Genomic DNA, 13,290 nt, shown 5'->3' on the forward strand with positions numbered 1-13,290 from the left:
ATGTCTAGACTAGTCTGGAGAATGATAAGGAAGGTGAAATTAGGCCATACTAGACTTAATCCCCACCCTGAATGTTGGAAGGGTGGGTAACAAATATTTTAAAATAAAAATAAATAAAGGAAATTTGTAGGTATGGCCTAATTTCACCACCTCTCACATTAGCATAGGCTGCCCACCCTGGGCGTGTAAGCTATCTGGGGCATGATCCCTCTATTCTTGGCTTTCCTCAGTACCTCCTTCTGGATACAGCTGTTTCTCCTCTCTGGAATTTTGTTCACATCTAAAAATCAAATGAGCTTCATGCTGCAACTTTTCAGAAACATCTTATGGGCAATTTTCTCTCTGAACTCCCAGAAAGAGCAATCCTCTTTTATCCACGCCTCTGAAGAATTCTCTTCAAGATGAAGATTAGGGACTTGCACCTGTTTTTCCTTGGAACCACTTCTTGTCTTCAGGAATCTCTCTAAGATGCCAAGAGACTTCTTGCCTCTCCTGGAAGCCAGCATCTTAGAGAATATCCCTTAGGCACCCCTTAGTTTAGGAAGGGCCCACTCCTTGTACCTTTCCCCTTGGAGGAAGGGACCCACACCTAGAATTCCTCTGTAGAGAGAGAGAGAGAGAGACACTCTAGCCCAGCACCTTTCTATGGGGAAAGGCACTCCAAGCCTCCCTGCCCCTTCCTTTGCAGGGCGAGACCTTACACCACCACCTGCACTCTTGTGGGCACAGGAGTTTTGTTACACCTATGATACCTCCCACTGGGGAGTGACAAACCTCCCTAAATACTCTTACTCTACTCTGCCAGTACTCACTGCATTCAGGGACTGCTGAGACCACTGACTCTACACTTCTATAAGGGGGCAAATTCTGGGTCCCCCTTACATATACATTTGCTAAAAAGTAATTTGCATGGTCTATGATTAAGAAGCAGCTTAAGTTTTGGGTTGTGACAGAATAATGAAGGGTTAAGGAGGAGATCATAGTAATCTTGGTAAAGTGATTACAGATATGGAGTGGAAGAAATTTTCAAGGGGATCTAAAGTAGACCAGATATAAACAATTGCATCATCTTGCATAATGACCTTATAAAGGAAATTGTAATATGAAATGCAAAAGTAAAATGTGTCTCTTTTTTATTTGCACCAAAGAACAAACAGCTGGAGCAATCAGACTTGCATCTTTGCAGTAATGTAGAAACTGGGCCTGACGCTGTACTGTCACCAGAGAGCACAGAAGGGTCTGGTGTAGTCTGATAACACATCTTACTGCAGTACAAGCTCCTGGTCACTTTGATAGCTAACATAAAATATAGACGTCAGAACACTGAGGCTCTGATGCCACCTTCGGGAGGTTGTTTTAGGCTGAAGGACTCAAGCGGTGCCAGAAATTTTGTGGGAGAAATCTGCAAATCCTCTACAGTTTGTGGAAATATTGACTTAGACAATAAGAGGGGAAAAATTCAGACGAAACAGCAAAGTGTGTTTGTGGCTCGCGTCGCTATGAAATTTCATGGAATATCGTGATTCCGCTGTATTCTGCAGGGGTCCGTGGAATGTAGCTCTCAGAATTGTGCTAAACTGCATTAAATATTGTATTGGTAAATGCCATTTGATGTTCCTTTGCTTTTTACGGTAAGTTGTCATACTGAAATGAAGAGAAGGGAAATTTAGTGAAAAGTCCTTGAACAGAAAAACTGAAAAAAATCAGCTGTTTTGCTTTTTGCTGTGGAGAATCTGCAAATCATTAGCCAATGACACTTGACCACAAGACTTGAAATCTAAAATGGATATCTTCACAGAATCGTTAATAACGCTGTTACATTTTGTGTAAATCAGTGTAATTATCTTAGATCAGTGTTTTGATGAACATTTTTGTAGCTATTTTGACCTCTTTAAAATCCTGACCTTACCAGAGCTGGGACTCCCCCCCCCAGAAAAAGTACTAGATGCAATGGCGCTTCAAATGTATTAATCTGGTGAGGGGTCTTCTAATACAGTGCAACACTTTCCTACCTTCATACTCCAACTACAGCTGTAATATTTGTAGTGTAAGATACTTTGCCTAAGAGAAATAGGAGATCATAGTGAGCTTGGCTTTGTAATCAGCCTTTGAATGAAAAATAACACTGGGCAACAATGAAAGTGTTACTGACCTAAAAAGGTCCTACTCTATAGTATCTTGATGTGCTGAACACGAATATGACTATGAAAAAAAGTTTTTATTGGCTCTCGTTTTGAAGATATTTAATATAGTTCACTTTCTATGTTTAGTCATGTAAATTTATCCAGTAGGACTGTAAATAAGCCTAGAATGATGTAATATTGCATCATATTGCATAATACCATCATGCACACATCATCCAGAGTTTATTACATCATTTTCTGATGCAATGCAGTTCTACTGCCATGCTGCTGCCGAGTAAGCTGGCGTCAGCAGTGTACTATATGAAGCCCAGTCAGAAAGGGTGAGCATTTGAAATATTCATGCTGGCTGACTACTGCTGGACACTCCGCAGAGATGCTCCCGAACAGGTGTACAAGAGACAAGCAAAGAAATCTAAGACGTAGTCTATGACTTCTTTTTTCAAACGGTATTAACCGTAGGGCTCCTACTATTGGCATACAATTCAAGATGTAATTATATTATTGCATATTACAAAAAAACTAGAGCCAATTTTGCATTCTCACAGTCACATTCGTGTTTAGCACATAGAAATTTATAAGAATTGACTAATTTAATTTCCGTAACATGACTTTTGTGAAAATTTGTTGCCCAGTGTAATATAGCTGACCCTCTGGGAAAGCAAATGTGACCATTTTGCAGAGGATGCATTGTGCATCCTCTGCAAAATGGTTTAGTAACGATTCCATTATTCTAATCTCAGGACCTGCAGGAATAGGACTGAAGAGGCATCGGCTTTAGTCACACCAGGAGCAAGATTGATGTTTTAGAATTGACCAGTGGAAAAGACAATCTCTGCTTAATGACTGCATGTTAAATGAGCCAGTGGCCTCTTGACTCAGCTGAATACTGAAACACACCCTCAAAGACTCCAGTTCTGCTGTGATAAATAAAAAGCTACAAAAAATGATGCCAGTTATTTTCATATTCTCTGGGTGCTTTTTTTTTTTTTAAATATAGTGTTTTTAACAGTAAAAGGCCATTGCTGGTTTCAGAAATGTCATCTTCACTAGCAAAGGAAGAGATGAAATGTTGATGGTTTTGATGCTAAGGAAAATTAAGCCTTGACGTTCTCTCAGGAAAAATGACAAGTTCTTTTCTTTCATTGTTCTGTGACTATCTGTGATCCTAAGTGGGGGAAAAAACAAGACTTGCATTTGTAATTGCAGAGAGCGGTATGGCTGCAGAAGTTGTTGCGGCGGTTGACGTGAACACAATTGCCAATGATGTCTACATGCATAACTTCCCCTGTACACCACTCTGGCCAAAGACCATTGAGGTGAGTAACGCATTTCTCAAGCTTTGTGAATCCAGTGGCTTGGAAGTACACCGAATGCCCTGTGCACTGTTTCCAAACTGTTTTATGTCAGGGATGTCAGAGACTTGGAGAGAAGAGGATGGATATAAGAGCTGAAAAGTCTGAATATATTTACACTTATTACCGTATGAAACGATTTAAGTTTTGTACTTGAGGGTTTGAGAATTTTTTTTTTTTGGGCTGCAGCGTCATGTGACCTGTGTATGCATTGCAGAAGTCAAGCCTCAATTAGTGAAACATAAAAGCTAAAGATTATATATCTATTTTCTTTTTCTTTTGTGTTTTTTTTCTCCAGAAAATGAGTACTTTATATCTAAGGGGGTACAAAAGGGATGAGGATTTAGGAGTGCGATGTCAGTGTGCAGTAATCCAGATATGGGGATTGCTTGAAAGAGTAACAATTTATTTTTGCTTGGATTCTGTGATCTCATTTTAATCAGTTGTTTGTCTGAAGAAAAAAGTGGTGTGTTTTAATATAAAATAAACCCCTTACGTTATTACATTAAGCATACACTAAGTGGTATTACAAAAGAAATATACACATAATCTGGGAAGGAACTGTTTGTGACCCAGAAGCAATTGCTAAAAGAAAAGGAGACGGAGGTGCAGGGCAAGGATAGGGTAGGGGTGGGGTAGGCTACATTTGGGCATGAAAAGGGGCTATTTAAAGGCTTCAGGGTAGGACTAAATCATCTGTTTGTAAAGGCATCCAGTTTTCAGCTTGTGTAAATTATTGTAAAACCAAATATTACAGATAAAGTTTCACTGCCTTGATTTATCACCGGTGATGAAGCTGCATGCTAATATTTAATCTTGGGACATATTTACATCCTAATTAAACCAACTTTCAATTATATGATATATTTCATCTGGAAAAAAAAAAGGCATCATTAGAGATCTAGGAAAATTTTAGAAACTGATTTACAGTTTAAAAAAAACAAAACAAACCTGTTTGTATGCTGGTACTGAAAAACACCGACAACTTCTAGAGTGAAAGTTGTAATAGGGAGCCCAAGTTTCTAAACTGTCGTCAGAACACTATTTGTTCACTGAAGAGGATGTTAATGCTACTGTTTTATAAACCGGGTGTCTGCAGCCACACCGTTGTTAATAAAATACCGGGCATTTCTGCCCTGAAAATATGCGCAAATGTTTCTAATGCAGGAACACGAATGCTTTCTCTACTTATTTCATCCACATCGTCTCATAAATGTTGGCAGTTCATGCCCAGTAACCCGGAATTAAACGCAAAGGGCGGCATTTTATAAAGTGTGCACTTCCTCCGCTCACGGCAACACTCGCCGCGCACGTACGTTGGAATCGCCAGTTCACCCAGACCTCCCACACAAAAACCCGCAGACAAAAGGCAAGTGCGATTTCAATCCCGCGAGTCAACTAACAGACGTGAAAGCGTGCAGACACGTACGCGCGCGTGCCGCTCACGAAATAGCAACTGGCGTGCATGCTTCTGAACCCCCACCCCAGAGCACTCCTGCGCTGCCCCCTTTTACCCTTTTGAAATGTACGTGCAGCGCTGCAGGTATGCGCCTGCTCTTCAGGTCTGTAAAACGGCATCTACGTGCGGGCGTGCGTAACTGTTTGAAAATTGTGGTACCATTACCTCTTCCCTAATCTAACAGTCCCATTGCATCGTCACCTGCTGAGTTCGATAATGACGACTGATTTGTGCATAGATAAAGCTTTTCTGTCCTCTATCAGGAGTCGTCATTTTAGCTTTTCTAATATGAATTCCTTACTATGCCTATACACACAGAAGGTAAGTTTCAAAGCTTTATCCACGGGTAAAACAGTGCTTTACCAGCGGAAATGGACTTTAAAAAAAAAAAAAGTGTTCCCGTCCTGTATGAGTATAAAAGTACGTGCGTAGGGCCTCTGTGCGCCTACTTTTACCCGCAGTAAGGGGAGGCAAGCCTGGGGCAGAGATGGGATAGGGTTTGCACTTATGTGCATAATTTTGGATTTTCAAAGGTATCCATGTATCTCCCCCCCCCCCCCTCAGGAAAACTTCCCGCTCAAATTTGCCGGTGTAAATGTGTGGATTTTTTCTGAGATTTTCAAAGATAAAGTACACACATTGTTTCACTTGAAAATTAGTGTGAAGCCCACAGGTAAAATGTACCCGTTGACTTGGCACCAATGCGCATAGTTTTAAAATTACCCCCATGAGGTGCCTGTTACCAGAGCCGATCAGTAGATGGGCTCTTTTGCTTTGTACTGCCACCACACCCCCCCTCGTCCTCTGAGACAGTTGCCCAGGCTGATCCCTGTACTGTCCAAGGGCTAGAAGGGAAGTCTCCTGTGAGACTGTACCTTCGGTGCCAGCAGGACTCCCCTCAGTAGTGGCGGTCATCTTCCCGTCCTCCTCTCCCCACCTAAGATACAAATCCATTCCCTCTCCCATGCGCCCAAGTCCTGTGAGCCTCTCCTGCGACGTACAGGGCGATGGCAAACGCAGCTTGGAAAGTCTCTACCGCCTTACCCTAATGTATGTTAGAAGAAAAAGAGGATGCAATTTATAGTCATCCTGCTTCTGCCTCACACTCTCCTGTTTCCGTTATTAAAGGAGTCTTTTTTTTTTTTTTTAATAGTCCACATAAACTTAATGGCAAATATGTGCATAAATTACATCACTTTTCAAAGCGAACTTAAGCACATCAATTTGTGTTGAAAATTATCCCATCAAAATTACTTGCGCGTCTGCTGTACCTTGCGCCTGTCGGTGTCCCTGTTCTGAGTCTTCTTCTCTTATAGCACTGCACCCTTCACCCAGAGGGAAGGGTGCAGTGCTATAAGAGCCGAGGACTCCTTTCCCATCCCCTACAAGCAAAGGAGAGTGTCAGGTCAGCTGATGCCATTATCTTCCCGAGCCAGTAGGGATCACTTCTTATCCAGAGACCCTTCGTGTGCTAGTGGAAATTGGGACAGCCTGGTGATAGAGGGGCTTGGGACTTGAGGCCCCATTCATCATGCTGGTGGGTGGAAGGGCTCCTTTAAGCTTGGAGCCTCTTACGTGATCTAGAGGTTTTGATTTTCCCCATCAGGGCTGGTTACTGGCCACAGTCCAGCCACTTTAGTACAGTATTCACTGAAGGCTTCTCATTCTTTAGTGAATGCTACTTTAAATGTGCTGCACTAACGGGCATTAAAATTGTGACTTTTGGAAATAGGGCCCCATGCACATTTGTAAATAGAACCCCATGACTCCTCCTGGAGCCCAGGATGTGCACTCTGAGTCTGGCCCAGAGCTATTGCTGTCACACAATGGTTAGGATGCCTTCACTGTAAGAGCTATGAACTCTTCCTCTGCAGTACTGCTATTCCTAACTTGTTTAGGAATCAAACCCAGATCTCCTGCATTGCAGCCCGCAACACTGCTAGTAAGCTGCTGGCCAGACCACGAACTGGCTGCCTCTAATTAAGGGCATGATTAATTAAACTGTTTTCCCATAGCCAAAGAATGGGGAAAAAGCCTTAGTAAAGCAGGCCATAAGTTAGAAGGAAGAGTTGGTATGTTCTTGGCATCTTAAAATTGCCCATTACCCAGGCTAAGTAACAAGAATGATGATGACAAATGTTTGGCTGTCCCAATGGTGAACTGTTAAGCTGAGGACCTGGATCTGATTGCTGCATGCAGGTTGTCCAGTGCTGGGGAGAGAGTCACACTCATCATACAGCTGCGACACTTAATGGTCAGATTTAGGGCCAGTGATTGTAGGGTTCCAGAAGGAGCTCAGCCACATGGCTCCTGGCCGAGCACTGTTGCTGCCATTGACTAAAGTAAGTTGGGAAGGCCTATAAAAACAGGGAGAAATGTCCCCAGGTAGCTGTGAATGAAGGCTTACGGAGCTAGATCCCAGTAACAGTCCAAAGACTCAGAGCTGCCAACGGCCCAAAGGAGCAGGGAAAAAAACAGCTGGGCTCAAAAATCTAAAATAAAATAAATCTGTGCAGTTTTACTTTGAACTTTACATGTCTTGTTACATCAGTAAAACACTTAAGGCAGTTCCTGAATGTGTGTGTGTGTGTGTGTGCGTGTGCATTGGAGCCAGCGTTAGAGTCCAACTTGGTTCTCAGGTAAAATTTGGGTGATTTGTTCAGGTTCATGCTGGGATAGCAGCAGAACCACTGTTCAATGTTGAAGTGCTACCAACATTTACCTCATGATAATACAATATCCTTTAAGTGCCAAAAGGAGCTATTTTCTTTTGATTTGGTTATAGAGGGAAGGGCATTAGAAGACAATGGTCTGAAGAAAAATAAAGGAATAACAGTAGATATGCCATATGATAGCGTTGCATCAGGTCCCTGTCTGTCAATATATAATATTGGAGAATTTTTAATTTGCAAGACTCTGAGGCCAGCGGGGCCTCTGTTCTGCAGGGTGCACAACTATCTTTTGTTCCATCACTGCTGCTGCCACCCCCATGTGACAGCAGCAAAAGGAGGACATCATCACTGGCAGCTCAGTCTTCCAAAATAAAAAATCACAATACGCTGTGAGATCTACATATGATTTGGGCATTAGTTATTGACCAGCAGGCAAAATTTGTGGGCAGAGCAGGGGCAAAACCTAATTCAACATTTGATACAGAGAAGTCTAGGGGAAAGGTCGCCCAGGATGCAAGGCTTACTAGACGAGTAAAGCAAGAGCGCATGCCATTACGTTTATTGTTGTGACTGAAAAGAAGTAAATGCCCTAAGTACAAAATCTCAAGGACAAAGAATATACGACTCTGTCCATGATTTTACAGCTGAGTGTAGTAGCTGCTGTCTTTTTTTTTTTCATCACACAAGTGTCTAAAGGTTACTTAACTATTCAGCTCTTAGGACCCTAGCACAGACTTTGGTTAATAAGTCACTTCAGTGCATCCTAGCTGCAGTGGTATTGGTTAATAAACTACACAACAGAAGTAGCAAAAGAGAGCAGATTTTTGCCAGTGATGCCTTCGCTGTAAAAACAATGCATCAAAATCAGCTATTCCTTCTGCCCAGTAGTTAGCTACCAAGCAAGAGTCCTGAGCACAAGTCTGTTGGAAGGTAATTAAAGACCCTGAAGGGAGATCCGCATCTTGTTCCCGTAGCCCCACTTGTTAAGAAGCCAAAGAGCATTAATGTGCATCACACTCAGACCTGGGTGTCCTAATATTTTACACATTACAGGGGATATAAAAAGGAAAATGGGGAAAATTGCTAGAAATAAAATATAAGGGTTCTGCGAGTTCTGAATTGGGCCTCTGTGTATAGAGATCTGAATCTGTTTTCTGCGTCCTCTGACCCATTAGTTATGGAAAGCATGATAGTATTTTGGAGAGCTTGGAATGGGATCTTTAGGAAATGAATAGGAAAGAATTAAAAGGATGTGCTGTGCAAATTCAATTAAAAAGCCAAACACACAGGAAGGTAATAGCATTTTTTTACTATGGCAAATATATTACTGTTCAGTATGTCATTGATTTTTGTCAAATTGTCTACCAGTGGGAACACGCCTATTTTTTATCTTCAAAACCTTACCTAATATGTTACCCTGTTTTATAGTTTTAGTTGTGATTTTTCCTCTTGGTTGATTTTTAATGTTTTTTTCCATAGCACAGTTCACTTTAAGTGCATAACACTCCTGATGACCCTGTAATCCATTAAATGGTGTCTGTTTAATTTCCTGAAAGCAGATTGATAACCCAGCAGCTAACAATGAAAGTGATCCATTATCAAGAATAAACCTGTTTTCCTATCTCCCATTTTCTTCATTTACAAAAGCTTTTGCTTAGTAACCTTGTGGATTTCAATCTGAAGCTTCTTTGACTTTCCCTAACAAAGATAAGAAATGCAAATAGGCTGTCACCCTTGAGGATGAGGATTATTCCAAGGGTTCTGCTCTATTGATGAAAGTCTTTTGGCCTCAGTGGAGGGGAGCACCTTTGATTCTGAGTGAAAAGATGGGGGGGCAGAGTAGAACTGGAATTGTGAGGGTATATGTAATGCATAATGTCATATCCCTATGTGATACTGCTGTTTTTTTTTTCTGGAGAGCAGTTTATCATCATAGAAGTGTCTGGATACTTCTGTTTCCTCCTGTCTTCTCCCATCCAATACATATTCCTCCCATTTTTCAATCTACTGTAGTTTGTGTCATGACATTTAAGACTGAGGTGCTGTTGTGACAAAGTTTTTAATATGTGATCAGGAATGTCTTAAAAGAGAGGGTCTCTTTAAATGTCTCCATTTTCCTACTCTACATCATTTTATTAGCATATATAATGTATATTTTATATGTCTCCTTCCTGGTATATCCTTCATTCTTCTATTCTGGATTGGTTCATTTTGATTGCCTCCTAAATCCTTCCTTTGAATTAGACCTCCTGCTGTTTCCCAAGGTACTATTGGTAATTGACTGCCTTTAATGATGCCATTGTGCATGGGTCATTTGTATTATTTCAGAGTTGAGGAATTGTATTGTTGAAGGACAGACAGATATGGTCATTCCTATTACTGGCACCAACATCACAGTACTCTTGTTAAACCACATAGATAGAAACTATAATATAGTATAATCCACCTAGTAAGGAGACCCTGGAGTTAATATTTATAACGTGTAAAGGAGACCATCATCCAGCATATCTGCTAACTAAATTATTCTGCGGCCTCATAGCATCACAATTGTATAATCATAGGTCTCTTTATTTTTTAAAATTTTTCTTTTGCATTTAAAATGAATAACATCAAACAGTACTTAATTATATTCTTGTCCATTTCCCAACATAGGTCCCATGTTTCATATTTTTCCGTTTCAGTAGAACATTTGGCATTTAGGACTTCTTATCTGGATGAGCACTAGGGATGTGAATCGTTTTTTGACGATTTAAAATATCGTCCGATATATTTTAAATCGTCAAAAATCGTTAGGGCCACGATACAATACCAATTTCCCCGATTTATCGTCAAAAAATCGTAAATCGGGGGAAGGGGGAGGGCAGGAAAACCGGCACACTAAAACACCCTAAAACCCACCCCCGACCCTTTAAATTAAATCCCCCACCCTCCCGAACCCCCCCCCCCAAATGCCTTAAATTACCTGGGGGTCCAGCGGCACACTAAAACACGCCACACTAAAACCCCCTAAAACCCACCCCGACCCTTTAAATTAAATCCCCCACCCTCCCGACCCCCCCCCCCCAAATGCCTTAAATTACCTGGGGGTCCGTAGCGGCGGTCCGTAGCTTAAATTACCTCCGTAGCCTTAAATTACCTCCGTAGCGGCGGTCCGTAGCTAAATCGGGGGAAGGGGGAGAGCAGGAAAACCGGCACACTAAATCGTGTAGTCTTCAGCCGGCGCCATTTTGCAAAATGGCCGCCGCAAAATGGCGGCGGCCATAGACCAAAACGATTCAACGCAGGAGGTCATTCCGGACCCCCGCTGGACTTTTGGCAAGTCTTGTGGGGGGCGACCCCCGCTGAACGACCTCCTGCAGTCGATCTCCTGCCGGCGCCATTTTCCGTACGGAAAACGATTCGCGGCAGGAGATCGCTCCCGGACCCCCGCTGGACCCCCAGGAACTTTTGGCCAGCTTGGGGAGGCCTCCTGACCCCCACAAGACTTGCCAAAAGTCCAGCGGGTGTCCGGAACGACCTCCTGCGTCGAATCGTTTTGGTCTATGGCCGCCGCCATTTTGCGGCGGCCATTTTGCAAAATGGCGCCGGCTGAAGACTACACGATTTAGTGTGCCGGTTTTCCTGCTCTCCCCCTTCCCCCGATTTAGCTACGGACCGCCGCTACGGAGGTAATTTAAGGCTACGGAGGTAATTTAAGCTACGGACCGCCGCTACGGACCCCCAGGTAATTTAAGGCATTTGGGGGGGGGGTTCGGGAGGGTGGGGGATTTAATTTAAAAGGTCGGGGTGGGTTTTAGGGGGTTTTAGTGTGCCGTGTTTTAGTGTGCCGCTGGACCCCCAGGTAATTTAAGGCATTTGGGGGGGGGTTCGGGAGGGTGGGGGATTTAATTTAAAGGGTCGGGGGTGGGTTTTAGGGGGTTTTAGTGTGCCGGCTCACGATTTTAACGATTTTCACGATACTTTACACACCCAAACGGCAACAATACGATTCCCTCCCCCTCCCAGCCGAAATCGATCGTTAAGACGATCGAGGACACGATTCACATCTCTAATGAGCACTGCCATGGCTTTCCTGAACAATGATACAAACAGACATTTTGTGTGTTAAAAACAGTTTCATGAAGAATCAGTCAAATTCAAATATTATACTGCTTCTGGATAGGTAGCATATCTAGCATCTTATCCAATGACACTGAACGATATCTTCACTAGTGGGATTTCCTGCTCCACAGCTGCTGGAGACAGAGGACACACCTTCTTTTTTTCCCCCCTATGTCCTCCCCTGTAAGTATAAAAGGAAGTGTGACCCGAGGCAATTGCCTGGAGTCTGCCTCCAGCAGTTGCAGACTTGCGTTTCCTTCTCTCAGAGCCAGGGCTAAGACACAGTGTGGTTGAGCAACTTTGGCTCTTGGGGCAACAGTCCTATGGGGCTGACTGCCCCAGTTGAGCGAGCCTCCTAGGAAATATTTGGTGGAGTGCATCCTCAGAGAATTGTCCCAATACCCCTAGGGGTCTGGTTGATCACACCAAGTGGGTTTCCCAAACTGAGTGCCTTAAGGAGCCACACAGATTGGGATGGTGTTCTGCTTTAGAGGATATTTGAACGCTTCTCTCCTCCCTCTTTCTGTCCCCACTTGCCCCTTTTTGTCTCTACCTCTGCTGTCCGGCATAAAGTTAAAAAAAAAAAAAAAGGGACGAAGTTAGCAGCTGAACAGCAGAATTGAGCAGCTCTTCACGAGCCCCTGCAGAGGTGATGATGGGCATGAGACTGGAAGCAATACCGAACCAGGGACTTTTGTAGATTTAGAGTAATCAAAAGATCCCTCCACAGGTTTCTTGGTCTAACATCCACCCTGTTTGAGGGGTTGAAAAGATTAAAGACGATGCTCTATCAGAGGCAATGACGCTTAAAGACCACCCCTCCCCCTGGTGTTAGCCCGGTGGGTGGCCGCCTCCTATTTTTTTCACTAGAAATGGGTCCATTTCACTACAGATCAGTGGGTTCTGGACAGGGGCAGTTCTATAATGAGGCAGATTGAGATGGCTGCTTCAAGTGGCAAAACTTTGAGTTGGAAAAAAAATGCCCCTCTCAGAACTTCGCTGTCTACATCACACTGTCTGCCCTGCCGCGGCTGACGCACACTCTTATCCCAGAACTCTCTGGATTTGGCCCGGAGACTCCGGAATTCTGAATGAATTGCCGGGTCTCCAGGCCAACACCCCAAAAGTCTGGGTGCCCTGCTGCAGAAGGCTGGAAGAGAGAGGGCCTGGAGCAGTGCGCGCTTAAAGAAGGAGGAGCATCAGCACCCATGGCCCCTGGAAGAAAAACATGAAGCCTGTTGCTGCGGGGCTTCACACAAGAAAGCCAAGCAGGAGCTTCACCCTCCTCCATGAGAAACTGAAGAAGCAGAAGGAGGAACAACAGTGTCTGGCTGCGTGCCAAAAATAAAACAAGAGCAGAGCGGGCCGATGCTACTGGAGTAGGAGGAGGAGAAGGAAGTAGAGCACATGTTCCATGGGCCTGGGGAAAGAGGAGGTTCCTATGGCTAATAAAAATCGAGGTGAAAAGAGACAATGAGAGTGCATTTGTGTGTGGAAGAGGGAGAGAAGTGAATGGGGGGTGGGTGGGGCGGCACCATCTCATCCCTAGCCTCAGGAAGCAA

At 43.5% G+C, this 13,290-nt stretch overlaps 1 protein-coding gene across 4 annotated transcripts in view; it reads left to right on the forward strand.

Moving 5' to 3' along the window:
* Positions 1 to 13,290, forward strand: part of TRDMT1 (tRNA aspartic acid methyltransferase 1) — a 94,274-nt gene that overhangs the window by 36,122 nt on the left and 44,862 nt on the right. For all 4 annotated transcript variants that reach the window (XM_029588760.1, XM_029588762.1, XM_029588761.1 and 1 more), the window contains one exon: positions 3,351 to 3,460. In XM_029588760.1, the coding sequence (XP_029444620.1) occupies positions 3,351 to 3,460 (110 nt within the window). The remainder of the gene's footprint in view (positions 1 to 3,350; positions 3,461 to 13,290) is intronic.

Source organism: Rhinatrema bivittatum, chromosome 2 (genome assembly GCF_901001135.1).
Source record: "Rhinatrema bivittatum chromosome 2, aRhiBiv1.1, whole genome shotgun sequence".
In the NCBI taxonomy this organism is placed as follows: Eukaryota; Metazoa; Chordata; class Amphibia; order Gymnophiona; family Rhinatrematidae; genus Rhinatrema; species Rhinatrema bivittatum.